The sequence below is a fragment of the Lagenorhynchus albirostris genome, unplaced genomic scaffold (assembly GCF_949774975.1).
Source record: "Lagenorhynchus albirostris unplaced genomic scaffold, mLagAlb1.1 scaffold_275, whole genome shotgun sequence".
NCBI lineage: Eukaryota > Metazoa > Chordata > Mammalia > Artiodactyla > Delphinidae > Lagenorhynchus > Lagenorhynchus albirostris.
In genome coordinates, this window is record NW_026783373.1 from 1 (window position 1) to 25979 (window position 25979).

General features: G+C 41.7%; 1 protein-coding gene across 4 annotated transcripts; it reads right to left on the reverse strand.

Moving 5' to 3' along the window:
* Positions 1–5807: 5807 nt before the first annotated feature.
* CEP55 (centrosomal protein 55) lies at positions 5808–24295 on the reverse strand. Of its 4 annotated transcripts, XM_060138925.1 has the most exons (9): positions 23924–24292; positions 22330–22524; positions 19407–19682; positions 17157–17225; positions 12585–12735; positions 10876–11189; positions 8952–9023; positions 8153–8278; positions 5808–6751 (listed from the first exon to the last, which is right to left on the reverse strand). In XM_060138925.1, exons 2-9 carry the CDS (start codon positions 22510–22512, stop codon positions 6551–6553), a joined length of 1392 nt encoding a protein of 463 aa, XP_059994908.1. In that variant the 5' UTR covers positions 22513–22524; positions 23924–24292; the 3' UTR covers positions 5808–6550. The 4 variants fall into 4 exon arrangements, with proteins under 4 accessions (XP_059994908.1, XP_059994907.1, XP_059994904.1 ...); XM_060138924.1 differs by lacking the exon at positions 8153–8278 and having other exon boundaries at positions 24282–24295; XM_060138921.1 differs by lacking the exon at positions 8153–8278.
* Positions 24296–25979: the final 1684 nt, after the last annotated feature.

Consider the following 25979-nt stretch of genomic DNA (forward strand, 5'->3'; position numbering starts at 1 on the left):
GGGGCCCCCAGATCCCCAAAATTGTGAGATGAGCAAGAAAGAAACCAATATTGTGTTAAGCCACTGAGATTTCAGGGCTACTTGGTACCAGAGCCTAGCCTGGCTCATTCTAATGCACTGTAATCCAGTTCTAGTCAATGAAATCCAAGGCAAGTATACTGTGGAGTTTCTGGATGGATACTTCCACTTCCAATAAATTTCCTTTTATTGGATACAAGGAGAGAGACATATAAGTAGTGCTCATTCATTACCCTGGCTAGCTGTCGGCTTCTTGGTTTTGAAAAAAAAGTCTCATTAGATTGTGATACTGAGAACCGCAGCAGCCATTATGTGAGCAGGAGTAGGGACCAAGAGAATTATAGAGATAACAGCCCAGAGCCTTAACATTGTGAAATTGCTGATCTAAGCTAGGATTGTTTGATTCCAGACTTTTAAAATTTATTTATTTATTTATTTGGCCGTGTTGGGTCTTCGTTGCTGCACACAGGCTTTCTCTAGTTGTGGTGAGCACAAGGGCAGCTACTCTTCGTTGCACTGCACGGGCTTCTCATTGTGGTGGCTTCTTTTGTTGCGGAGCACCGGCTCTAGGCACGTGGGCTTCAGTAGTTGCGGTGCACGGGCTCTAGAGCACAGGCTCAGTATTTGTGGTACACGGGCTAGTTGCTCCGCGGCATGTGGGATCTTCCCAGACCAGGGGTTGAACCGTGACCCCCCTCATTGGCAGGCAGATTCCCAACCACTGCACCACCAGGAAAGCCCCCTGATTCCAAACTTCTTTTGTAACAAACAATAAATGCCCTGATGGTGTCAGCCTTTTCTAGTAATTGCATCTGAATGCACCTGCACTGATACTAGCTGCAAAGAGAATGAGGAGTGTGGTTATAATAGATGAGTAAAATGAACAGCTGTCCTTTGGGGGAGGTGATGTCATTGTCATCTCTTGTCTTCATCCTCATCCACACTATAATCATTGCTGAAAAATAAAAATAACCCTGGGCAGTATTTCCCCGTCTGCAGTGTGCTTTCACGTATATTTTCTGGCTCTAAGGTGATAGGCAAGTGGCAGCATAATGTAGGCGGTATCAGCTCTGTCGCTAGAGGCAGACACACTCAGTTTCATACACTAGCTCTGTCACTCTCTTTGCTGTGTGACCTTGGACAAGTGACTTAAACCCTCTAAACCATGGTTTCCTCATCTATATAATGGAACAGTTATAGGAACTCCCATTAGCATTGCTGTGAGGATAAAATGACATGTCACATAGGGAGTTTTTACCCATATTGTGCGGGACACTAAAAACACTTAATATACAGTATTCCCTAAAATAAGTTGGATTTTGATTTTCATGACAGCCTGGGAAAATCGCTGGGGCAGGCATGAACATTCCTATTTTAGAGTGGAGGAAGCTGCGTCTTAGGGAGTTGAGGTGACTTGCTCAAGGTCAGAAACAGATTTTCATCCCAGGTCCAGTGGTTCCCATTTCAAGGCTCTTTCCACAGTAATATGCTTCCTTGAAATTCCCAAAGAAGCAATACAAAATAAAATTTAAGTTCTGAGATGCTTCCTTTTTTTTTTTTTTGTGGTACGCGGACCTCTCACTGTTGTGGCCTCTCCTGTTGCGGAGCACAGGCTCTGGACGCACAGGCTCAGCGGCCATGGCTCACGGGCACAGCCGCTCCGTGGCATGTGGGATCTTCCCGGACAGGGGCACGAACCCGTGTCCCCCGCATTGGCAGGCGGACTCTCAACCACTGCGTCACCAGGGAAGCCCGAGATGCTTCCTTTTTGATCTCCAATAAATAGAATCATTTCCTTTAGAAGGGAATTATTACTGTAGCATATGTGCAAATGTGAGAGATTGTTAAACTTGTACTGAAAATAATATACTCTGGAAGTTTTTCTTAATCCTCTAGTATCAGCTCCATTCCATCACCACCACCTCTTACTTCCACCTTATAAAAATCAAGTGAAAATACACGTCTTCCTAATCTATGCAAGGTGGCATAGGTGCCATTCTACAAAATCTATAACTCAAACAGCAAAGCTGACCTTTTTCTCTTTTTTTTTCTCCTTCATTAAAACCTGTATTATCCAGTCTGATATTTAACATTCAAAACAGTTTACTTTCTGTGTCTTTGTGGCGACATGCATCTCAACATCAAGTTAATAGGATATGACTTGTACCACAATCTGGATCTACACCTCTGCCCTTCCTCTACACCCACATCCTTTGTCATCAGACAGTAACTGATATAACACAGGCCATATTTTGCTTTAAGCAATGTTTAATGATTCACTTGCAGCATAAGTCCAGGAACAAACACTGATAAAACTTGAATATTGTTTGTTTCCTTAAACTTAGCTTAGTCATCACCTCCTTCATAAAGCCTCCCCGTGGGGTGACCTCTAATGAGGCACTTAACCTCACTGTGTTGTCATTGGTCTGCCTTGATGTCCACCTTGCCTTGGCTCTGCTAAAGGTGGTCTCTGCTGTACTCTCCTCTCCACCATTAGTGCCTTGCACCGCACCTTGCCCGTTGCAGATGGGTTAAATATTTGCTGAATCAAGTGAGGAGATCAGTGCTTGGTGCATCCCCTAAAATGGGTGGGATTCCTTCAGGAGACTTACCTGTAATACTTCTTCCACCATTGTAGTGGAAGATGTGCTGGTCCTGGGGTTAAATCAATAGAGTGAGTCTGGCAGGCAAGAAGGTGAAGGTTATTATCAGATGCTAATTCATTCTCCCACAGGTGCATGCCATTCCTTCTTTCTTTGGTTGCTTGGTTTGGGAGACACAACTTTAATCTAATTCTGAGTTCTCCTCTCTACTCGTGGACAACAAGATGCGCCCCAGGGATCAGCCTTCTCTGCCCCTTTCTCCATTCTCTCTCCAGATTCTGGGCAAAACCCTAGCTTGATCTTGCCTTTCGCCTTTGTTTGGGTGTCACTACTAGACTGAACTCTTCGGTATCTTACTCGTGTTTCCCACTCAACCATCCAAAGCTAAAAATATCATTAGATTCAAAGCAGAGAGCACAACACAGACGATAAGGAAAAATAAAGAGAACCAGACCAACAAACACTGGATTTGCCCTAGACGACAGAGCACTGGGGATCTTGGAAAGAGTAATTTTGTAGGAATCATGTCACACAAGCCAAAATGGTAGGGGCTCTAACAACCACTGCCATTGGGAGTCTGGGCCTCCCTCATTTTCCTGCAAACTTGCTAAGTGATCTGGGATAAGTCACGCCTGTCTCTGGGACTGTTTCATCAGGGAGTCAAGTTTGGACTAGCTCAGTCGTTCTGTCTTCAGTGATACACCTGAATGCCCTAGAGAACTCGTTAATAATGCATATTCCATGCTTCCCACCCCCAGACACCCTGAGTTAGGAGATTAGGGGAAGGCCAAGGAATCAACATTTTCAACACACTCCAAGGCTGAGGTGATTTCCTGGACCAAAAACAGTGAAGTAGATGACCTCATAGTTCCCTTCCAGCCCTGACATTCCCTCAATTGTCAGATTTGGGGACCAGGGGGTAGTGAGAAAATGTTGACAGCCAAAAAGTTCTGTTTGGGAAATGTAGCCACAAAAGAATATCACATGGCAGGTGGAAGGGACTGGTCAGGGAGGGCCATGTTCACTGTGCCCCTCAGGGCCTCTTGGATTGAACTGGACTTGGGGACACCTCAGTCCTCACACAGGAGGCAAAATTGAGAGCCTCCCTTAGCTTCCTGCCCATCTCAGGCTGAGCTAGTCACTCTTCCTTTTGCCCCATTCAGATGCTCTAAACAAATGTTACATACTGAAAATACGTCTGACCCAGTGCTAAATTAAAAACATTTCCAACCTTTAAAAATTGGAAGATTACACACTTAAAAATACGAGATTTCGGGACTTCCCTGGTGGCACAGTGGTTAAGAATCCGCCTGCCAATGCAGGGGACACGGGTTTGAGCCCTGTTCTGTGAAGTTCCCACATGCCACAGAGCAATTAAACCCGTACGCCACAGCTACTGAGCCTGCGCTCTAGAGCCCACGAGCCACAACTACTGAGGCCGCGCGCCGCAACTACTGAAGCCCATGCGCCTAGAGCCCGTGCTCCGCAGCAAGAGAAGCCACTGCAATGAGAAGCCTGTGCACCGCAACAAAGACCCAGCTCACGGCAACTAGAGAAAGCCCATGCGCAGCAACGAAGACCCAATGCAGCCAAGAATAAACAAATAAAAATAAATAAATAAATTTATTTAAAAAAAGAAATAGGAGATTTTTCTTGGTAAATCTGAAAGATCAGCCACACTGGGCTTGCATTCACATACGACGTTGGCTGGAGCTGGGCAGTTGCGCCCCCTTTGGGTGAAGACAGGCATTTTCCAGCCTCCACGGTCCGGCTGGCGGGCTGGCTCATCGGAGTTCCCATCTGGCCCATCAAAGGGGATTTTGAGTTGGCTCCTCTGACTAAAATTTACTCTGGGATAAGCCAGAGCAGCAGAGAGCTACACACTGGGAGAGGATAGTACTGCCTGCCGCTGCTGGTTATGGAATTGCCTCTGGACACAACGTTTTTCACCCCTATCATTAAGAAATCAGCGGAGTGGAATTCACTGCTGTTTAAGGCGAGGGTGTTGAGACCATGGACCTCTAGTTACATGTTTTCTTCTCTGCAAAGGCACACTGGAGGCATCTCTTTACAATCTCAGTACCAGGATCACTACAGTGGTGTTTCTCTTGAAGAGCAGCTGTGAATGGGGTACAGGATTGCTTCTCTGTGCTCAAACGCAGGGCTCACCTCTCAGAAGCGCTCCATGGTCTGCATTGGGGCTACCCTTGTGAGTGGCTCCATTTCACTTCTTAGTCTTGTTTTACTATTGCTTTTTCCTACTTCTTTTAAATTTTATCTTAGTATAAGACATATCTTTGAAGAGTCAGACCTCCAATCTTTATTAGAATAAAGCAGGGTTTAAATAAATGAATTCCTCTACTCAACATATACCTTGATTATAGCACTTCCTACAACATATTATACTTATATGTTTAGCTGTTGGTCTCTTCTACCAGACTGTGAAGATGGAGCTGCATTGTACTATCACTGTGTCATTGACACCTAGCCCAGAGCTTTGCGTGTAGTTGCCATTTAATAAACGTTTGGAGAATGAACGTAAAGATGTTTGCCGAATTGGCACAGCACGGATCCATGGAACAGGTGGAGGGGTTTGACAAGGCAGAACTTCCCAGACCAGAGGGATGAAAGAGACCAGGTGTGTTCTGCCATTTCTGTAACTCAAGGAACATCCCATTACTCCAGTTAAGAATACTGAGTTTGGAGAATTCGTAAGGGTTTTCTGGTGGAGAGAAGACGGGCTTTGGAGTCGACCTGGAGTCTGAAATCCAAGAATGTCTTTTTTTTATGATTATGGGCATTTTGCTTAAACTTTCCGAGCTTCATGCAGCTTTTGGTTCCAAGGTGTCCTTAACCACCTTATTTATCATCTTACACTGTATGTTTAACTGTAACTCGCTGGCACCCCTCTCAGGGCAGAAATCTCACAATACCTGTCTACACACATATACACTCCTCAGAGCAAAACTTATTATATCATTTTATTCTTTTCTCCTCTACATTACTAACAGTAGCCCAGTGTTAAGCATTTTAGAAAACCTGAAGAAATAAAAAATTTCTTGGTTTACACACGCATGTATAAAAATATATATTCAGATAAGCAAATATCTGCTCATTACATCGCCCAGCTTTTAAGAGTGCCAAATATAAATAAATAAAACACCTGCAAATCAAAAGAGAGGGCTAGGTGGTTTTATCAAAATTCCTTTTAACAATTTTAGCTAACCAACATGTGCTAATGAAATTCAAGTTAAAGTTATAGCCAGTTAACATTACAGAAAACATTGTGTGTGGCTACTAAGGAGTATTCCTTAAACAGAATTTGCTTTGTGCTTAGAACACAGGTAGGTTTACAGTTTCAACAGTAAGCAGCAATAAAGATCAGGAAAATCCCCAACTTTTCTAATAACCGCTCTAACATAGAAAGGAAAAAAAAATGAAAAAAGTATCACCATCTTTTCACAATGGACATGAAAATCAGAACTGTAGGCTTAATAAGTGCTTGGATTAAAAAATACTAACACAATAAGATCCCTGGTTAATTACTTCTGATTTTTAAAAATCCACGAAACATAAAATAGTTGCTTGTTGGTGTAACAAATTTGATGCACAAGCAACAACCTGAACTATCTTTTCTCCAGCCAAGTACTTTAACAGTGCAAAATGTTAGTCATCTCAGCATTCAATACTCTGCACATTCTGTCACTAAAGCCTCAAGATGAACCACTGCAGGGAGGTATCACTGCCAAGGAAATGCAAATCAGGCAAAAAAAATAATAATAATACAACGATTCACTCCTATACCAGAGTCTGAAAAGTATATAGGCACTTTCTGATCTGAGGTGAAATAAGTAATTCAAAATGTCCATAAGCTAACGTAAAATACAGTACTGAATCTTTTGACACAAAAACAAAGAATAATTATATTGTTACTCAGAACAGTATTCAACATGGACGAGTAGATCTCGATGTTCGGTGGCTGGATACTGGATATTGCACTTGGGACATTCTACCAGGCTTTCATTTAGTGCAGCAGTAGGACTTTTTGGTGAGGCAACTTTTCCTCTGTTTTCAGTCTCTCCTTGCAAAGTGACTAATGGCTCTGTGAAGGCAAACTCTTGAAGCTGCTTCTGAAAAATAAATGTCAAACGAACACGGTTTGTATAAATGGCCTACCATCCAGTAACTGCTCCATAGGTACTCCAGTTGCTTCAGCCCTGTAGACAGATTTTCTTCTGAATGTCTCTGGTCACTGGTATTACGGTGGCAACATACAAGGCGGTTATAAATCACCCAAATTACCCAGGAAGTTCTAGGGTTGGGTGTTTACATAGATAGGTTTTATTAAAATGCTTAGAGCCAAATGTAAAGGTGGGCGGGTGGACAGTGCTGACAAAGTTTGCTAGGTTTGTAAAAGTGGGGTAACTTCAATAATAAAGAACTACATGGAATTAAGAGCAGCAAAGAATTTTAGCAGGTCAAACAGGTTATACACAGAAATGACTAAGATGTTGTATAATTCCTTTGTGACTTCCCTATTTCATGATTTTTTCCCTGAGAAATTTAGAATAGTCAGTAAAGCTTAAAAATGAGTACTTTACAATATAATATGAAGATGATGGATGGTAGGAACACAAAGAAAAATACAGGAAAATTATGGATTCTTTTGTATACCTTTGGCTTCCTATACTTTGAAAAACAGTCATCAACAGGAATGAATTATACATTTCAATTTCAAATATTATAAATGGTCAATATCAATGACATAAATAGAGCCAAAAAGTTATTTTCTGTCTTTTATTCATAAAGAAATTACAAATGATTTTAACAACTGCTATTTTCTCTTTTGAAAACCGAGGAATTCTGTTCGTAACATTTCACCATCTGCAAATATTCTGCAGTACTAGGATGATATATGAAATGTGTGGGGACATAACACACACAGACCCTAACAGATTTGGTCCAAAGCTTATTAATAGGATGAAAATAGGTAGATCAAAAACCATTTCCTCATAGAAGCATGTTATTTAAAAGGTTAATGTTTAAAAAGATTATGTGTTCAGGGTAACCCCCAGAAAGTACTCAACTCAATATGCCTAAAAGAGAGTATTAACAGTAATAGTCCATTAGCCCTAAAACCAGCATTTTTTTCTTTCTTTCTTTTTAAATAGAAAAGAATAATTTCAATTCAGGATCTACAACTGCCCTGCCTTGCCCCCTGTATCCCCCAGGCCAGGCACTGTTTAGTGCCTTTAGAATCACAGAGCCCAGCGTGGGTGGGGAATGATCCCAGGCACCGGTAATGTTATCATTACCAAGAGGCCCATAATGTCCCTCTGTCTAGTCCTCTGAACTGATGCTCAAAGGGCAGTTGCTTCAAAAGAGGCAGGGGATTTGATCTGATTGATTTGAGAAACAGCCATTATTTAAGCTGTATCCTCCTACTTCAGGAAATGGTTTTACATGTAAATAGAAAGATGGCAGAAAGAGAAAGATGAAAACAAGTTTTAGTTTAACCATTCCGATCTCACCAAGGATTCCAACTGTGTTATTTGATTTCTTGCTTTTCGGAGCTCCTTAAGAATTACATGCAATTGATGCTGCATATTTTGACGGTCAAGTTTTTCATTTTCAAAGTCTACAGTACATGCCTGCATCTAGAAAAAATGCCCAAGACAAGACAATGACAGCTAGTATATACTGTCTAGTTTTCTTGACTGGATGCTTGCATTTTTTTTTTATTAGCACAAGAAGCAAACATGTATTGTACCATTAGAGCAAGAATTCCTCTGAGCACAGTGAGATGTTGATAAATGAAAAAGCTTTGTCCAAGGAGCTAAACCAAAGCTTGAGGTATAAGTGAGTGAGGAGCAGCTTAAGAAGTTGCTGGTTAGAATCTATCCTCCCCATCCTCCTTTTTGTGGGGAAGGGAAAGAGATGGCTGTTCCCTGGTTTGGAATATACTAAAAATCTCTGGTGTCTATTCTGAGAATAACTGGTGTCTCTTTGAGTTCTACTTGAAGTTATCAAGCAGCCCTATTAGGGACATCTGGTCAGACTAGCAGCCATTTAGGGAAGAATAAAATTTGCGAAGACAAACATCTACCTGTCAAGAAAATTGCCATGTCACCTTAGAGAATCTGGTTTAGCCTAAAGATAGTAATGGGAACATATGGCTGGCACAGATAGTCACTTTAAATATTTTGTTAAAGTTTTTAAAAAACATTTTCTACAACTTTCAACTGTTTCTTCACAGAATAGTGTAAACATGAGGAAAAATTCCATTTTCTAAAGGGTTAAATTGAATTTAGAAGCAACCCCAATGAATACCTGTTGTTCCAACAGAGCTACCCTTTTCTGTTCCTCTTTCTGCTTCAACAGAGTCGTGTAAAGAAACTGGACCTGTAGGATGTAAATAGAACCAACACTGTCACATTGACATTTTATGGTTTGACCTTGACCTGGGATGCATGACAGGCTCACATTTCTAACCAGGGCAACACCTGCTCTTCTGGGTGAGTCCTTCCAGCTATGGTTGGGCAACTTATCTATCTAAGCAGCTGAGCAGTACTGCCCAGGCCAAGAGTTCCCTGAGCACAGACTGAACGTTGATAAAAAAAAAAGCACTAAACCGGGGCTTCCCCGCTGGCGCAGTGGTTGGGGGTCCGCCTGCCGATGCAGGGGACGCGGGTTCGTGCCCCGGCCTGGGAGGATCCCACAAGCCGCAGAGCGGCTGGGCCCGTGAGCCATGGCCGCGGAGCCTGCGCGTCCAGAGCCTGTGCTCCGCAACGGGAGAGGCCACAACACTGAGAGGCCCGCGTACCGCAAAAAAATAAATAAATAAAAGCACTACACCGCAGTGGACACACCCACTTTCCTTTAGGTCCTGACATCCACTAATATTTCTGAGTAGGATAACAAAGCTGGAAGAGCCTGGCCACCTCAGCCAGAGTAGGAGCAAACTTCTCAGTCACTTCTGCATAATCTTTCATAAATATCACTGCTTGCACCTGCAGGCAGAAGTAAGGGTGGTAAAGACTAAGAAGGCAAATGTTACAGACTATTTTTTTCCCTCTCTCTCAACTTTTGGAGGATTTTAAAAATTACTATTCTTTTTTTTTTCTTAAATTAATTTATTTAATTTTTGATTGCGTTGGGTCTTCATTGCTGCACGTGGGCTTTTTCTAATTGCGGTGAGCGGGGGCTGCTCTTTATTGCGGTGTGCAGGCTTCTCATTGCAGTGGCTTCTCTTATTGCAGAGCACAGGCTCTAGGCACACGGGCTTCAGTAGTTGTGGCTCACAAGCTCAGCTGCTCCACGGCATGTGGGATCTTCCCAGACCAGGGCTTGAACCCGTGTCCCCTGCATTGGCAGACGGATTCTTAACCACTGTGCCACCATGGAAGTCCCCCAAATTACTATTCTAATAGTAGCAATAACTAACATTTACCTAGCCCTTTAATTTACAAAGCACGTTTACATTCTCTCAGTTGACCTTCATAAAAGTCCTCTGAGGCGAGAAGAAGTTGTTAGATTTACTATTATTAATTTGACACAAATAACCTGCAAGTCAGAGAAGTTAGCTGATTTTCCTCAGGCCACACAATTACCTGGTATGGACCTCAAATTATGTTTTTTCCATTATTTCATGCTGCCAGGCAAAATTTAAATTAATGAGTTTCTGTTGAAGTAGTATTCAATTCTAATAATCCTCAGTAATGCCAACATTACTGAGACGGACATCCTGGATCCGGCTGTGAGCATAGTGAGAATATGGAGGGCATCTGGTAATTAACTTGAGCCAGTGTCATCACAATCTCAGTGCCAGCCTAGCAATCAGCCTTGATCCCCCCTTAACTTCCCCTCTTTCAGCTTCTCACACATACCTAACTCCTCCTCACTCAGCTTTTGTGTCTGTGATTTCCTCCCACTAGGAGGGAATTCCCACAGTCACCCACCTCGCCGGTTCCTTCTCACCATCAGCTTTGTCCAAATACCATCTCCTCAGTGACGCTTCCGCTGGGCCCCGATTTCTCTTGGTCATATTACCCTGTTTTATTTTCTTTAGTTTACTTGTTTATTTAGGTACTTGTTTATGGTCTGTCTCGCTTCTAAGTATGAACTCCTAGGAGGGGGCAGGAACTTGCGTTGCTCCTTGCTGGTTCCCAAGTAGTTAAAATAGTCCCTGACACTTAGTAAGTACCATGAGAATTCTGAATTATAAACTGTGGAAAACCTTGCTAGTTAGACTCACCTGAGATAAGAGCTCTTCAGATCTCTTCTTCTCTTCTTCAAGTTTTTCCCTGGCAAGATCATTCTCTTCCTTGAGCCTTTGTATTTTCTCTGTTTTATGCCTATCGTATTCCAGATGTTGTACATCTGCCTTTCTTTGTGAACACAACAGCTGATTTAAATCTTGCACTTCTTTTTGGGTTTCTTCATATTTTCTTCTAAATTCACTAAGTTCAAAATTCAACTGAGTTATTGTTTGTCGTTCTACCTCAAGATCGTTTTTTGCATTTGCCAAGAGATGGTTGTAATATTTTTGCTTTTCTTCTTGAAGACAACCTAGGACAAACACATCAGGGCACAACTCACTTTATAAAAGAGAGAATTTTCCTGAAGAAATAAATGTAAATATGTTTCTATAAACAAGATCACATTTATTTCCTCACCTTCAAAAACGAAGAGTCAAGAGAGAGGGAACATGGCTGATATTTGACAGAACAAGAAACAGAAGTTCAGGTATACTACTTGAACTCACAAAATGAATAAATATAAGAACTAGAAACAGTAATATAATTATTCTGAGGGAGGGAAAGTCACTAATGTCTAAAGAAAACAAATCAACATATAGGGCCATTAAGTCATTATTTATAGATATGGCGGTAATTACCAAAACCAAAACCAGAAATGTTTAAAAGCAGCTGCCCTGATGGGAGGAAGAAATAGGCATTAGGATGGGATGGGAAAGGTAGAACAGGGTCTTCTGTACTATTATTAAATTATTTTAACAAGTGTTTATACTGCTTTGATAAAACACAGAGAGAGAGAGCGAGGGAGAGAGAAAAGGAAAACTATATTACCCGAGAAAAAGACTAGACTTCACCCATAATTAAAATCCTTTTATGTGTAGTAAACTTATAAAGGCATTACAGTAGTAACTTTGTCCCCTTAGGAATAAAAAGCTTTAAATTATCTCTAGAGACATTCCTTTTATACTTTTTTAGCATTAGTTTCATTTTAAATATTCACATGTGAAGCTCTAAGATTATGAGCCTTGCTGGCCTTTCATTAGCTTTCTCTTTCTATAATTCAAGGCTCCAGTCCCACTAAGGCTGTCAGTCATTCTAAATGAGTGCTTTGCACAGGGGTTTTTCTTTTCCTGGCTCATCACCTGGAACTGCTGAATCTATTTGTAAAATGAGAATAATGATCCTTCCTGCCCCACCTCTTAGGCTTCTTGTGAAACACAATGGAGATCAGCGTCAGAGAAGCTGCAGACCACTTGGCAAAAAAGACATCATCAATCAGAAGAAACTTCACCTCAATTCTAGGGTGAGATTCAAATGATTGAAGAATAATGTATAAAAATGTAATCTTTCTCCTGGGATTGATATGAATAACTGCTAAAGGGAAGCTGAGTAAAAAGATAAGGTCAGCACTGGGGGAAATAAAGTTGGAGAAGGGCTTTGAAGGAGGGGAAGGATATGTAAGGTGGAGAAAACTTAATGTGCCTTCAGGGCTGCAAGATCCCTTTACCCTGTGACTTATGCCCTTTGGTGTCAGAAAACAATGGGAAATGAAACAGACTGGCTAAAATGGTATTTCTTACTTCAGGGCTTGCAGACCTGCTCTTACTTTACTTTATAACACATGTCTATAAGAATCTAAATTTGATGAATCTCTCCTTTTGAAAAATATCAGGCAGGACAACCCTAAAGAACATTTTTATACCAGTACCTTCTGATTCAGTCTTTTTTGTCTCCTGTGGGAATGCATGAACAGCTGTTTCCAATTTCTGTTCCAACTCAAAGATCTTCGCTAAAAGTCCTTTTACGTAGACCTCTCGCTGCTCATCATACACAAGCCATTGCTGATTTTTCTCCAGAGCCTCAAAGTGAAAATGAAAGCAAATCAATAATAAAAACTCAAACTCTTAAAATGGACAAGGGAGCCCAAGGGATGCAGTCTTTTCCAGCACATAAAAACTCTACAGCTCACATCATAGAATGATTCTAGGCAACCACTGTAAAGCTCCTGACACAGAGACACATTCTGAGGCCACACACCTTTGGAATACCTAATAACATGGCAAAGTCACATCTACATGGGGTTAAGTTCATTTGTCTGCTATTTCCTATACACAATTTGCTTTGTGTCTGTGTCCATGTCATTCTCTGTAAACAGAATGTCTTTGTGGTAGAGGTGGAGATGCACTGCTCAGATACTCTTTTAAGAAAGAGCTGTTTCAAAAAAAAAAAAAAAAAGAAAGAGCTGTTTCTTGGGGCTTCCCTTTGGCGCAGTGGTTAAGAATCTGACTGCCAATGCAGGGGACATGGGTTCAAGCCCTCATCCGGGAAGATCCCACATGCTGCAGAGCAACTAAGCCCGTGAGCCACAACTACTGAGCCCACGTGCCGAGAGTTCATGTTCTGCAACAAGAGAAGCCACCGCAATGAGAAGCCCGGGCACTGCAACAAAGAGTAGGTCCCCCTCGCCACAACTAGAGAAAGCCCGCATGCAGCAACAAAGACCCAACACAGCCAAAAATAAATTAATTAAATAAATAAATTTTTTAAAAAAGAAAATGAGCTGTTTCCACCCAACACAGGGCTCTGCCTGGGAACTCTCCACAGGGTGGACAGAGGCTCTGTCAGGTTTGCATCCTGGCCTGACGGTGCCCCTGTCCAATCCTGCTGCCTTCCTTTTCCTTTCACAGATGTCGCTCCCCAATAAACTGTTTGCACTGCTAACTCCATCTCAAACTTAAATACTACCCTCTCTCCTTATCACCAATTTTCATCTTTTACATCTCTTAGAACTCAAAAATCCCAAATTGGGATCAGTCATCTGGTTTGTATAGGGGCTTATGAACTCAGTTGTTATATATACATATGTCTACATATTTTAAAAAATTATTTTACCAACCATCTTCAGCTTTTTTCTGTGTTTGCTGTTTCTCTCAAATAGATAGTAAGCTCCTTGAAGTGGCAGACCATGCTTTTCCACGAGGATTCACAGCTTTTGCATACAATGTGTAGTCAAGAAATTATTTGAATGATGGGATAATATTAATAAAATAAGCAGTGTCTGTTTAAGTTAGCTGGTAAGAGGGAAAGTGATTCACTTTATTGTTACTGCTAATATTAGTTTTTCATTTCAGTTACATCTTTCCTGCAAGAAACTAGATGATGCCTTACCAGCCACCTAGCACAAGCTGGAAAATTTTATAAAATCACATCTACATTTTCTGTGGATCATACCACCTGATCTGTGGCAAGACATTAGCAAAATATTCACATAAGAAGCTACATTAAGGGCTTCCCTGGTGGTGCAGTGGTTAAGAATCCGCCTGCCAATGCAGGGGACACGGGTTTGAGCCCTGGTCTGGGAAGATTCCACATGCCGTGGAGCAGCTAAGCCCATGTGCCACAACTACTGAGCCTGCGCTCTAGAGCCCTCGAACCACAACTACTGAGCCCGCGTGACACAACTACTGAAGCCCATGCGCCTAGAGCCCGTGCTCCACAGCAGGAGAAGCCACTGCAGTGAGAAACCGCGCACCACATCAAAGAGTAGCCCCCACTCTCCACAACTAGAGAAAAGCCCACGCGTAACAACGAGGACCCAATGCAGCCAAATTAAAAAAAAAAAAAATTATAACTGTGTGTGTGTGTATGGGGGTGGGGATTGAAAGAGAAAGTATCAAATGGGGTAAAATGTTAACAATAGTTCAATTTTTTAAAAAATTTATTTTTGCCTACGTTGGGTCTATGTTGCTGCGCACGGGCTTTCTCCAGTTGCGGCGAGCGGGGGCTACTCTTCACTGCAGTGCGCGGGCCACTCTTCACTGCAGTGTGCGGGCCTCTCATTGCAGTGCCTTCTCTTGTTGCCGAGCACGGGCTCTAGGCGCGTGGGCTTCAGTAGTTGCCACACATAGGCTCAGCAGTTGTGGCTCGCGGGCTCCAGAGAGCAGGCTCAGTACCTGTGGTGCGCGGGCTTAGCTGCTCCACGGCATGTGGGATCTTCCCAGACCAGGGAATGAACCCGTGTCCCCTGCATTAGCAGGCAGATTCTTAACCACTTCACCACCAGGGGAGTCCCTAAAATAGTTCAATTTTGGTAAAGAGTATGTGGGGTTCTATGTACCATTTTCCATTCTTGTAACTTTTCTGTAAATTTGAATTTTTTCGAAATAAAAAATTTAAAATAATTATTATTTATCTTCCATAATTCTATGTTTAAAAATCAGATTTTCCGGGCTTCCCTGGTGGCGCAGTGGTTGAGAGTCCGCCTGCCGATGCAGGGGACACGGGTTCGTGCCCCGGTCCGGGAAGATCCCACATGCCGCGGAGCAGCTGGGCCCATGAGCCATGGCCGCTGATCCTGCGCGTCTGGAGTCTGTGCTCCACAACAAGAGAGGCCACGACAGTGAAAGGCCCGCGCACCGCGATGAAGAGTGGACCCCACTCGCCGCAACTAGAGAAAGCCCTCGAACAGAAACGAAGACTCAATGCAGCCAAAAATAAATAAATAAAGAAGCTTTCATTTCCTTTTTTTTTTGGCCTCACTGCACAGCTTTTGGGATCTTAGCTCTCCAACCAGGGATTGAACCTGTGTCCCCTGCAGTGGAAGCTGACAGTCCTAACCACTGGACCACCAGGGAATTCCCTAAAAATCAGATTTTTAAAATCAAGAGCAAGAAATGCCTATTAAAACTGACTTTTAGCTATTTGGTGTCAAAGTTACTGACACTGGAGAATGTTTACAGCATTAACTCCGTGTAATTATTTCAAAATATCAGCCAGACCTAAAGGAATGATACAGCTCGGCCTTAAGATTATTTTAGCATAACAAATACTGATTCTTAAAATAGGTGAGCAAACTTCTAAAGGCAGTTTTACGGGAGCTTTGCAGAGGGTGTAGGATTAGCATTGCTGAGCTCCCCAAAGCCAATATTGTGACACTGCAGACTCTGAAGAGTGAGATTTCTCTCTCCCTGCTCCTAAACCCTCCAACTATAATTCTCCTCCTGCTCTAAAAGATCTGCTGAGACTCCAAAGGGGTAACCAGAGCTAAACCACCTCTTGCTCCCCAAATGTAATTTAATGGTTCTTAAAAGGTGGTCTTCAGACCACTAACAGTAGCAGCAGCACCTGAAGCTTACTGGAAATGGAGAATCTCAGGTTCTACCCCAGACCAATCGTCATTACATAAAAATAACTTTAGTTGCTCTTTGAAGCAGTTAGCACTGAGAAGCCTAAAAATTACCCGAGTTTAAGAAAACAGCATCTATTTTCAGGTACTTTGCTAAACGAGACACTAGTGAAATTCAAGAAACTTCACAAGATTCCCTTTAGTCATTCTTTCCAATTTTGTAGATGCTGGGGATAGTATATGACATACAAAAAACTTATTTTGATAGTATTTTAAGAATTATGTTTCTTCTGTATTTCTGTTACCTCTAGGTAAATTACTTTGATAAGGGTATGTGGTACCCAGTTATATAGACACTCAACAGATTTAAATTCTTCTTTTGAAGATTAAATAGACCTCAAGGTACACCTGGTAGATAAGATAAAACAGGAATCTTAAGAGCATACCTAGATCAGGGTAGACATGCTAGTAATATTTCTGGAATCACAATATCTACCTACTGACCCAATAATTAAATCAAGAATTTCATACTTTGCATATCTAATCTTAAAACTTGAAAAAGTACAATGTGAATAGTAGTCCTGTGTCCCCAATTTATTTAATTTCCAATGAAACTCACCAATCCATTAAAGACATAAGTTTGTAATACAGCTTTACCATATATCTAAAATAACCTCATATCAAATTCTAGGAAAAAGAAACATTGAATACACAAAGAATGTGTTTCCTTTTCAAACTATGAAAGCAAACCCTGGTTCCAAGGGAATAATTTCAAACTAAAGAGTACATCTTGCATGGATAAACAAAAAGAAAAAAAAAACTACAAGTTAAATTACATTATAATAATAAAATAGTTGAGCAAATTAGATTTAGGTGAAGAAGGGATACTGTTGAGGTATTTGGTAAAAATGGGTGATTTCTAGGGCTTTCTATCCTAAAGAGTCCATACTTAGAGGAACTGGCCCTCTTGAATGCCTGGAAAGAGACTTAAAGGTAGTAGTAACCTAGAGAGATGATCTCAAACCATTCATTTCTCCATTTCCTCAAAAGATTTTTTTCAAACCACAGCATTACTGCTGTCAATCTCCATGAAATTTGATAATAAATGAAGTAGTCCTCTTTAGTCATAACTTAGTAAAAGAAAAATGAACTTACATCTTTCAGCTGTATTTCCATTTCATGAATATTACTCATTGATGAATTGAAGCAACTTGTAGCCACAGTCTACAAGTAAATCAATATTAGTTAACATCATAAATTTAACAACAGAAGTTTCCTCATTATATTTAGTTTCATAATAATACAGTATACTTCACAGGGGCATCCCAAAATCCAGATCTGGTATATGCCAGGTGATGGGTAGCAGAGCAGAATTTAGATGTCCTGGAAGCTTTCTAAGCAGATTGGAAACCCTGAGATTTCATACCTAATTTGACCTCTGAGGTCACCTGGACCCCAGTATAATAGCCCTCAATGCATATGAACAGCCCACTGATTTTCACCAGAAGGAGACAAAACAGCTGGGCTATTTAAATGAAATCTGGAAAATATTAAATTGGCAAATAAAAGACGAAAGTTGTTTTCTAGAATTATATTTGTATTAGCAATAGCATTAATTAGTATTCATTCATATAGAACTCAAAACATAATTTGTCCCCTCTTTTTTCTTCATTTTCTCATAGAGAAAAAAAAGAGGGGAAGTAGGTGGTAAGGTAGCCAGGCTAGTCAACAAAACTCATAAAAAGCTGTATTTCAGTCTTTTAACAGCTATAAGGAAAGAGATGTATGTGAAGGATGGCAAAGAAGCTCAAAATATTTTTTTCTCCAAAGATGCTCTAGCCACCCTAGTATGTAGCCCTTTCTCCCTCTCAATTTAGTCCTTTAGGTAGAAACTATGATAGAGATAGTTCATCAAATCCCTTTCCTTTCTCCCTGGGCACATTGTGGACTACATTTCCCAGACTTCCCTGTGGTTAGTGAGGTCATGAGACTGAATTCTGTCCAATGGAACGTAAGCAAAAGTGAGCTATGCCATTCCCAGGCCTAGACCTCACCGGCTCCCCCAATTCTCCACATGCTGTCTAGCCCACAGCTGTGTATAGCGGATCTGGTGGAGGACTGCACCCTGAGGGATGGGGGAGCCACTAGAAGGAAGGAACGTGGATCTCTGAATGCCTATGTGGAGCAAAGCCTCCTCCACTCCAACCTGCACTAGGCTGTGACATGAGGGAAAAATAATCATTTTTCATATAAGACTCTGAGATTTGGAGGTCGGTTGTTAGGCAATTAGACATGCTGACTAATACAGAAATGAGTAGTGGGTATTCAACAATTATAATAAGAATACATTTTTAAAATTATCATTTCTACCAAGATTTACATTTCCACCTTCAAAAGAAACTAATTCTTGAGCTTTAAAGGTTTAGTCAACCATGTAGGACCTGACTATAATGTTTCATGAGTTTCAGTTCTATGGAAATTCTCTAGAAAAGCTTAACCTCTTTGAACTCATCTGTAGAAACACTCAGTTGCCCATCTATGAGAGTACACATAAATTATAGGTGCTCTAAAGGGGAGATAAAGTAGAAAGACCCTTAACATCGTTGACATATTGTATCTGAAAGCCATAGATTTTCTTCTGTAGGTGGTATTAATAGTTGTAGTATTAGTATTATTCAAATGTCCAAATTTCGAAAAGAATCAAAGGTCTGATTGATAAGAAACCATTTATTTAGCACTTACTACATGCCAGGCACTCTGCTAGGTTATTTACATATATTGTAACATTTAATCTCCAGTATTCTTACCCTGATTTTACTGATGTGGAAATTGAGGTTTAGGAGAGGGGTCTGGTGAATTCTAGCATTGCCTCCAAGGCTAGAGAAGTTAAGGAATTTGTTCAGAGTCACACAGCTAGCAAGCGGAAGAACAAAGATCTGAACTCGGATCTGCCTACCCACAAATCCTTGCTCTTTTTGCTACACTAGTGATGCTAAAACAAAAGAGAGGGAGAAAAAGCATGTACAGTTAGGAAAAAAGCATACTTGATATTTTAACTGGGTATCTCAAGTAAGAAAAACAACCAAAAAATGAAGCCTATTGTTTTCACAATACAAACTATAGAAAAAAGAACTCAACAAAATCTTCCCGGCTGTTGTAGATACACAGCGGATTCTGTATTCTGAATAATCCCTTGCATAAAACAATGGTGTGGGGAGTGGAGGGAGCCATATTACCTATTTTTGCTTATGGAGAAGTACCAGGCTATAAAAAAAAAAAGGAACCTGTTAGTATACTATACTGTCTCACCATTTGCCAAGCATGTTTTAACAAACTCATTCTCCATAAGAATTACAAACTGTATCAGAAAAGATTTAAAAAATGTGGGTTTAAAGAAATTAGTACCTGTGATAAACGAAGTGTATCAGCTTTGCCTTCAAATTCAGCAAGTCTTGCAGTTGTAGCAGACAAGTGTTTTTTTAATATATCTGTCTCTTCAGACAAGGATTTCAACAGCTGTTCCCTCCTTTCACCTTCCTTTGTTTTCTCTTCCAGCTGTTCAAGCAATGCAGTAGTGCTGTGTTTGGCTTTCAGCTCGTCTCTGAGTTGCTGTATTTCTTTGTCCTTCTCTGTGAGGCGATAAGCATTCTTCTCTCTCTCAGCTTCAAGGACTCGAATTTTCTAGATATAAACCAAGAAGAATCTTAGAAAAAGGCCAGGTCAAACACAAAAATAAACAGTACATTACAACAAGCATTTGTGAAGTGTTTATTATATATCAAGTCAGCATTATACCAGATACAGGGCAAAAAAGAAGATGAAGCCTGGGAGGGGAGTCTGGGAGAGAATGGATACATGTATATGCATGGCTGAGTCGCTTTGCTGTGCACCTGAAACTATCACAGCATTGTTAATCAGCTATACTCCAATATAAAATAAAAAGTTAAAAAAAAAAAGATGAAGGCAAGGTCTTACGCTCAGAGAAATCAGAGAGGTAAGCCAATATATTAATGCAATATGGTAAGTGCTGTGGTTAAGATATATAGAAAATGAATGGACACAGAAAGGACACACATGGACACAGAAAGGAAAGATCAACTCTGTCAACAGTGGTTAGAGAAAGCTGAAGAAAAGCTGGCTCTCACCTGAGTATCTGCTAGTCATTCCCCCATCATGCCAGATCTAATAATCTTAAAGGCTAAAAGTGAGTCACACAAAGAGATACATGCTCACTGATGAACTTGAAGCAACAGAATTTAAAAATAACAAAATGTTCTACCCGGATAAAAGTGCATTCATAAACTTGCTTTTTGTTAATAAATGACTTGGTGTCAAATCTAGAAGGTGATCTTCAAAGGAGTGTTCAACATTTTCAAGGATTTGAAAGATAAAGAAGACGTGTTTGTTAAACTCCTGCTGGCATAAGGGAGAACGCATCAATAGAGAGATGATAGAAAAAGTTAGCAGAGTGGCTTTACATGCTAACAAAGGAAAAACAACATAAAACTAAAAACTTGCAATTGAGGGTGGGGGAGAGAAGCAGTTATTTAAATAAAGATGGGGAAATTGGGCTTTCCTGGTGGCGCAGTGGTTGAGAGTCCGCCTGCTGATGGAGGGGACACGGGTTCGTGCTCCGGTCCGGGAAGATCCCACATGCTGCGGAGCGGCTGGGCCCGTGAGCCATGGCCGCTGAGCCTGCGCGTCCAGAGCCTGTGCTCCGCAACGGGAGAGGCCACAACAGAGAGAGGCCCGCGTACGGCAAAAAAAAAAAAGATGGGGAAATTGAGTGGGACAGTTGTATGAAAACGATGAGGGAATTTTCAGTTGCCTACAAGCTTAAGACAAGACAGTAGTATGATACAGTTACCAAAAATTCAATTCAATTTTTTTTTTTTGGCGGTACGCGGGCCTCTCATTGTTGTGGCCTCTCCCGTTGCGGAGCACAGGCTCCGGACGCACAGGCTCAGAGGCCATGGCTCACGGGCCCAGCCGCTCCGCGGCATGTGAGATCTTCCCGGACCGGGGCACGAACCCGTGTCCCCTGCATTGGCAGGCAGTCTCTCAACCACTGCGCTACCAGGGAAGCCTAAACCGAATTCAATTTTAAGCTTTCATAGAGTATATCATCCAGATTACGGGAAATAATAGTACTGCTTCAACCTGTGTTTGCCGCTGTATGCAATACTAGGTACATAATTCAAGAGGGACATGAACACACCACAGAGTGTTCAGGAAAGTGACCAGGAGGAGAAAAAGCCAGTAAAGCTGAAGAATATGGGGCTGGTCTACAGAAAAGTAAGAGGAAGCAAGATTTCCTTGGATATCTGAAAAATTGTCAATTGGATAAAAAAAAATAGACTTGTTCTGTGTAGCTTTAATTGACATAACTAGAACAAACGGGTAGAAGTTACAGGAAGTTAATTTCAATTGATTATAAAGGGGTTTTGATAGCCAGTGCTCGTCAGAAGTGGAATGAACTGGAAAGAGGTCTCCCAGGAAAGCTATTAGATTCCTTCACCAGATTACAAAATAATCTTTATGTCTAAGAATTGGTGATATGCGTTAAAAAAAAGTGTTAAAATATGTTAACACATACTATGTATTAAAAAATAATAATAAATATGTGTTAAAAAATAATAAATCATTTGGTTTTACGATGTGCCTATAAAGTAAAATTTAAAGAAATCCAATGATATTATTTAGTACAGATCATTTATTTTCTATGAACAATAAAAGTACTTTTGCAAAATAAATTACAATCAAGTTAACGATTAAATTTTAAATCCTTCCAGTTCTAGCAAATTCCTAACTGCTTTACAGACTATATCATACCAAATTGTAAATTAGGGAAATATAGTTTAACAGAACACAAAATGCTAATATCTGTAATGATTTTACCTTAAAAAAGACTGTAAACAAAGATTACTTGTAAAGCAGCCAATATACATGATTAAATGGTTTTTTTTTTTTTTTTTTTTTTTGGCGGTACGCAGGCCTCTCGCTGCTGTGGCCTCTCCCATTGCGGAGCACAGGCTCCAGACGCGCAGGCTCAGCGGCCATGGCTCACGGGCCCGGCCGCTCCGCGGCATGTGGGATCTTCCTGGACCGGGGCACGAACCCGTGTCCCCTGCATTGGCAGGCGGACTCTCAACCACTGCGCCACCAGGGAAGCCCGATTAAATGGGTTTTTAAACATTCACATTAAAAGCTAAATCCCAAAGTTGACAATAGATTTGTTTTTTACATTTAGTGAACATAAAAACTACATTATATCATTATACTTTCTCATCTACTACAGCAAAGCCTACTACAGTTTAAAGGGTCTTACCTCCAAAAGTCTGTGTCTGTCTTTATCATTCAGCTTTCCTTTTCCGCTTGCCATTTCATCCACCGATGTTTTTAAGGCTGCAATTTCTCCCCTAAATTTTTCTAATGCAGCTTCTGATTTGGAGTTACTAGGCTTTGGTCCCCATTTACTTTTAATTAAATCTTTGGGACTTCTGGAAGACATCTCTGAAAATGTCTGTAAAAATAAAAATACAGTAATAAGTCTGAGTTTACAAGGTCAAATCTCAGGTTTGAAAAGGTCTAATAACTAATTTGCTAAACAGAAGAACCTTTCTATCTAAATAGAAGTGATATAGCCAAACCAGTAGGGTATGGAACAGGGACTGGGGAAGGCTTCTAGCGTGCTAGTAACACTATATATTTTTAAAGTCTGGGTGGTAGATACATGGGGAGTATTCAATATGTCAACTTGTACTCTTGTGTTTGTGCAGGATTCTGTATGTGTGTCATACTTCAGTAGAAAAATTTCATTTAAAAAAAAATGGAGGGATAACCAATGATTAAACCATTAAATGAAGTCTGAAAGAAGTAGATCACAATCAAAGACAAATTTTACCCAAGAATAAAAAGCTAATGATAAATAATGTAATTCTGAATATCTGGACATTGAAACGTCATTACCTGACATAATGGTGCGTACTCTGTTTTATAAGCTAAGCCTAGTTCAGATCTATCTTAATAATAATAGTCAGCTGAGAGAGCACAGTGGGCAGAAGTGAGAAGAAACCAATATGAGGCATTTATAGGAAAAAGAGACAATATTCACAGAATTCAGGAATGACAGGAATTAAGAATAACGAGTAAGGAGAAGTTTAGCGTATTTGCTAATAGTATTAGATGACATTTAAGAAGGAAGGGTATAATATAAACTCTAGGAGCAAAATACATACCAAAATTACTGTGTATATAATAAAAGTAGTTTTAATTAGGGAGGTTAAAAAGCATTTTTCCACCTATGGATCCCAAGATAAAATAATGGTAATGTGACTAGGGAATCCAGGGGAATATGATACTATTCATGCATTCAAAAAATATTGGAGAATTTAATTTACCAGACAGCATATTAGGTGCTGGGTATACACTGGCAAAAAAAAGAAAAAAAAAAGAAAGAAATGAAAGAGAGACATGTCCCTTACATAACGGAACTTTCGATCTAGCAGACGCGGCAGGCAGTAACAAGGAAACAAATATAGATTCTCAAGTTGTAAAATAAATGTTATCCAGGAAATGAAAAGTACAATGATACCAGTAACAGTTGAAGAGACCTACTTAGACATCTCGGTGGAGAAGGTTTTTCTACGGAAGGGATCTTAAGGGTCATCCTGTGTGGACTCAGAGAGCCTGAAAATACCAGAAGTGGGTAAACTGAGTTGAAGAGACCATCTATCACAAGGATAGCCCTGGAGTTTTGCCCATTCTAAGGTGAAAGACTAAGATAACCAGCAAAGGGCACGACGCCTCTATTACAGACCACGTCGTCTGCAAGTGAAGGCAAATCTTACGAAAACCCTCACAGATCTCACGTGGGAAGACAGGCAAAGAAAAACTGCAAAAACGGGCACCTTTTTTCTCACCCCCACTTTGAAGATGTTTGTAGAACAGACATGAAAGTGCCTGCTAATCCGCAAAAGGCTGTACTAACGAAAGACCTTGGCCAAGTCACTCGAACTCCCAGCGCTCGTCTGAAAGAGGAGGATAATATCCGCCGCAGGGCTGAAAGGAGGGATCGAATCTGCAACCGCCGTGAGGCACCCAGCCAGGGCCAGGAACCATGTGAGAGCCAGGGAAACGCGACGGGCACCCGGGAGGGCAGAGATTGAGCCCCAGCTAACGCGATCTCCCACTGACCACGTCTCCCTCGCGGTCTCGCCCGGCCCCGGGGCTGCGGGCCCTGGCCGCCCCCGCCACACTCCGCGGTCGGCCCAGTCTCACCCTCCGGCGCGGGAGCCGCTTCCGGGAGTTTGAATCCCGCGGCTGTGGGGTGGGGCACGTCACTGCCGGCAGGGATGAGGTCCGCGCGACGGGATCGCGGCTCTCCGATTGGCTGCGGCCTCCGAGGGGCGGGGCCTGGAACCCGAGGGCCGACGGAGTGCGGGCTGGAGACCCGCAGAGCCGGGGTCGAAGGGTGGGGCTGAGGCCGAGAGGCGGGGCCGAAGGCGGGAAGCCTTTCGCCGGGCCCGCTACCGAGTTCTGGGAGTTTCCTCAACGGTCTTCTGAGGTTTCAGACCTCAAGCTCGGTGTTTCTTTGTAAGGAACTGATTTGTGTTTATCTGCTTTGGGGCTGAAGCAAATTACTATGCTGAGCGAGATAACCCCAGAGACTGCGAGCGGGGACTAACCAGATCCGCGTCCTTGAGCGTGATTCGCCCTTCTGAGTACCAGTTTCGCCCTTTATAAAATGGGAGAATTGGATTCCACAAGGGGGCACAGCCTCCCTGTTTTCCTCTTTGGGTGAGCCTTCCTCCTCCCAAAAATCAGGGTGGAGCAATGGGGAGTGTAGCCTGTGGGAGGATTGATAGGCACGCTCAGATTGAAAGCTGAGATTATGAGCCCTAGATGAAGCAAGCTAGGCAGGCGTTTGCTCCAGATTGCCCTCCGGCTCGGTGTCTATTGGTTAAATACGGGTCCTGGCTACCCGCTTTGAGGACTTTCTCTTGCTAAAACCGAGAGGCACAGAAAGCGTTTGGCAGGGCCTGCCCTTCTCAGGCAGAGCATAGACTCACCAGAGGCTTAACACAATAAAAAGGATACAGTAGCAAAACATCCTAGGAAAGCAGCGTCACACAGGGGTTAAACTCTGGATTAGGAATGACTTTAGCTCCTGACTGCCTCTTACTAGCTGTGTGTTCTTGACAAGTTATTTAACCTCTCTGACCCTCAATTTCCTGATCTGTAAAATGATACAAGTAATAATATCTACCTCATAGGGTGATTATGAGCATTAAATGAGAGAACCCATGTAAAGTGCATAGTGTTTAGTAAATGCTCAACTGATGTTAGCCCTTATTACATAAAAAGCAACAAAACCCTTTGTTTCTAAATGGAATGGATGAGAAACCATGTAGAGAATTTTAAAGAATAAAAGAAAAGGCAAGAAGATAACGTTTGGTCCTTGCTGCCAAGTAACTCACATTTTTGATGGAAAAGTGAGGAGAACTGGGCTGTTTTCTACCTGTTGTATTAACCTATCAGGTGGGATTAGGGTGGGAGGAAGTCGAGGCAAAAGATTAGTGAAGGTGTGAATGCTATTCATTACCCAGAGTTGAGAGCAAGGGCAAAATTAGTCTCCATAGAAATCTACAGAGATTCTTGGATGAGAGAGAGAAAGAGAGATTTCTCTGCTCAGCTTTGAGCCAAATGGGGAGAGAAAAGACAGGAAATGGGAGGAACGGTGTGAAGAGGGACGGCACCTGGTAGACAGAGGACCTGGTACCTAGGCCTGCTGGGCCAGACTGCCCAATTACACATCTGCTCCCCAGGTCCCTCTCTTCTGGCAGGAGCTCCCCCTGTGACTGGGGACCCCTGAGCAAAAGGAGTAGGCAGGAGGCTCATTGGCCTGGTGGCTCATTTAATTTTGTAATTGTCATTGTTAGACCCGAAAATCAATGTTTGCTCTTCGCAGGTAGGTGG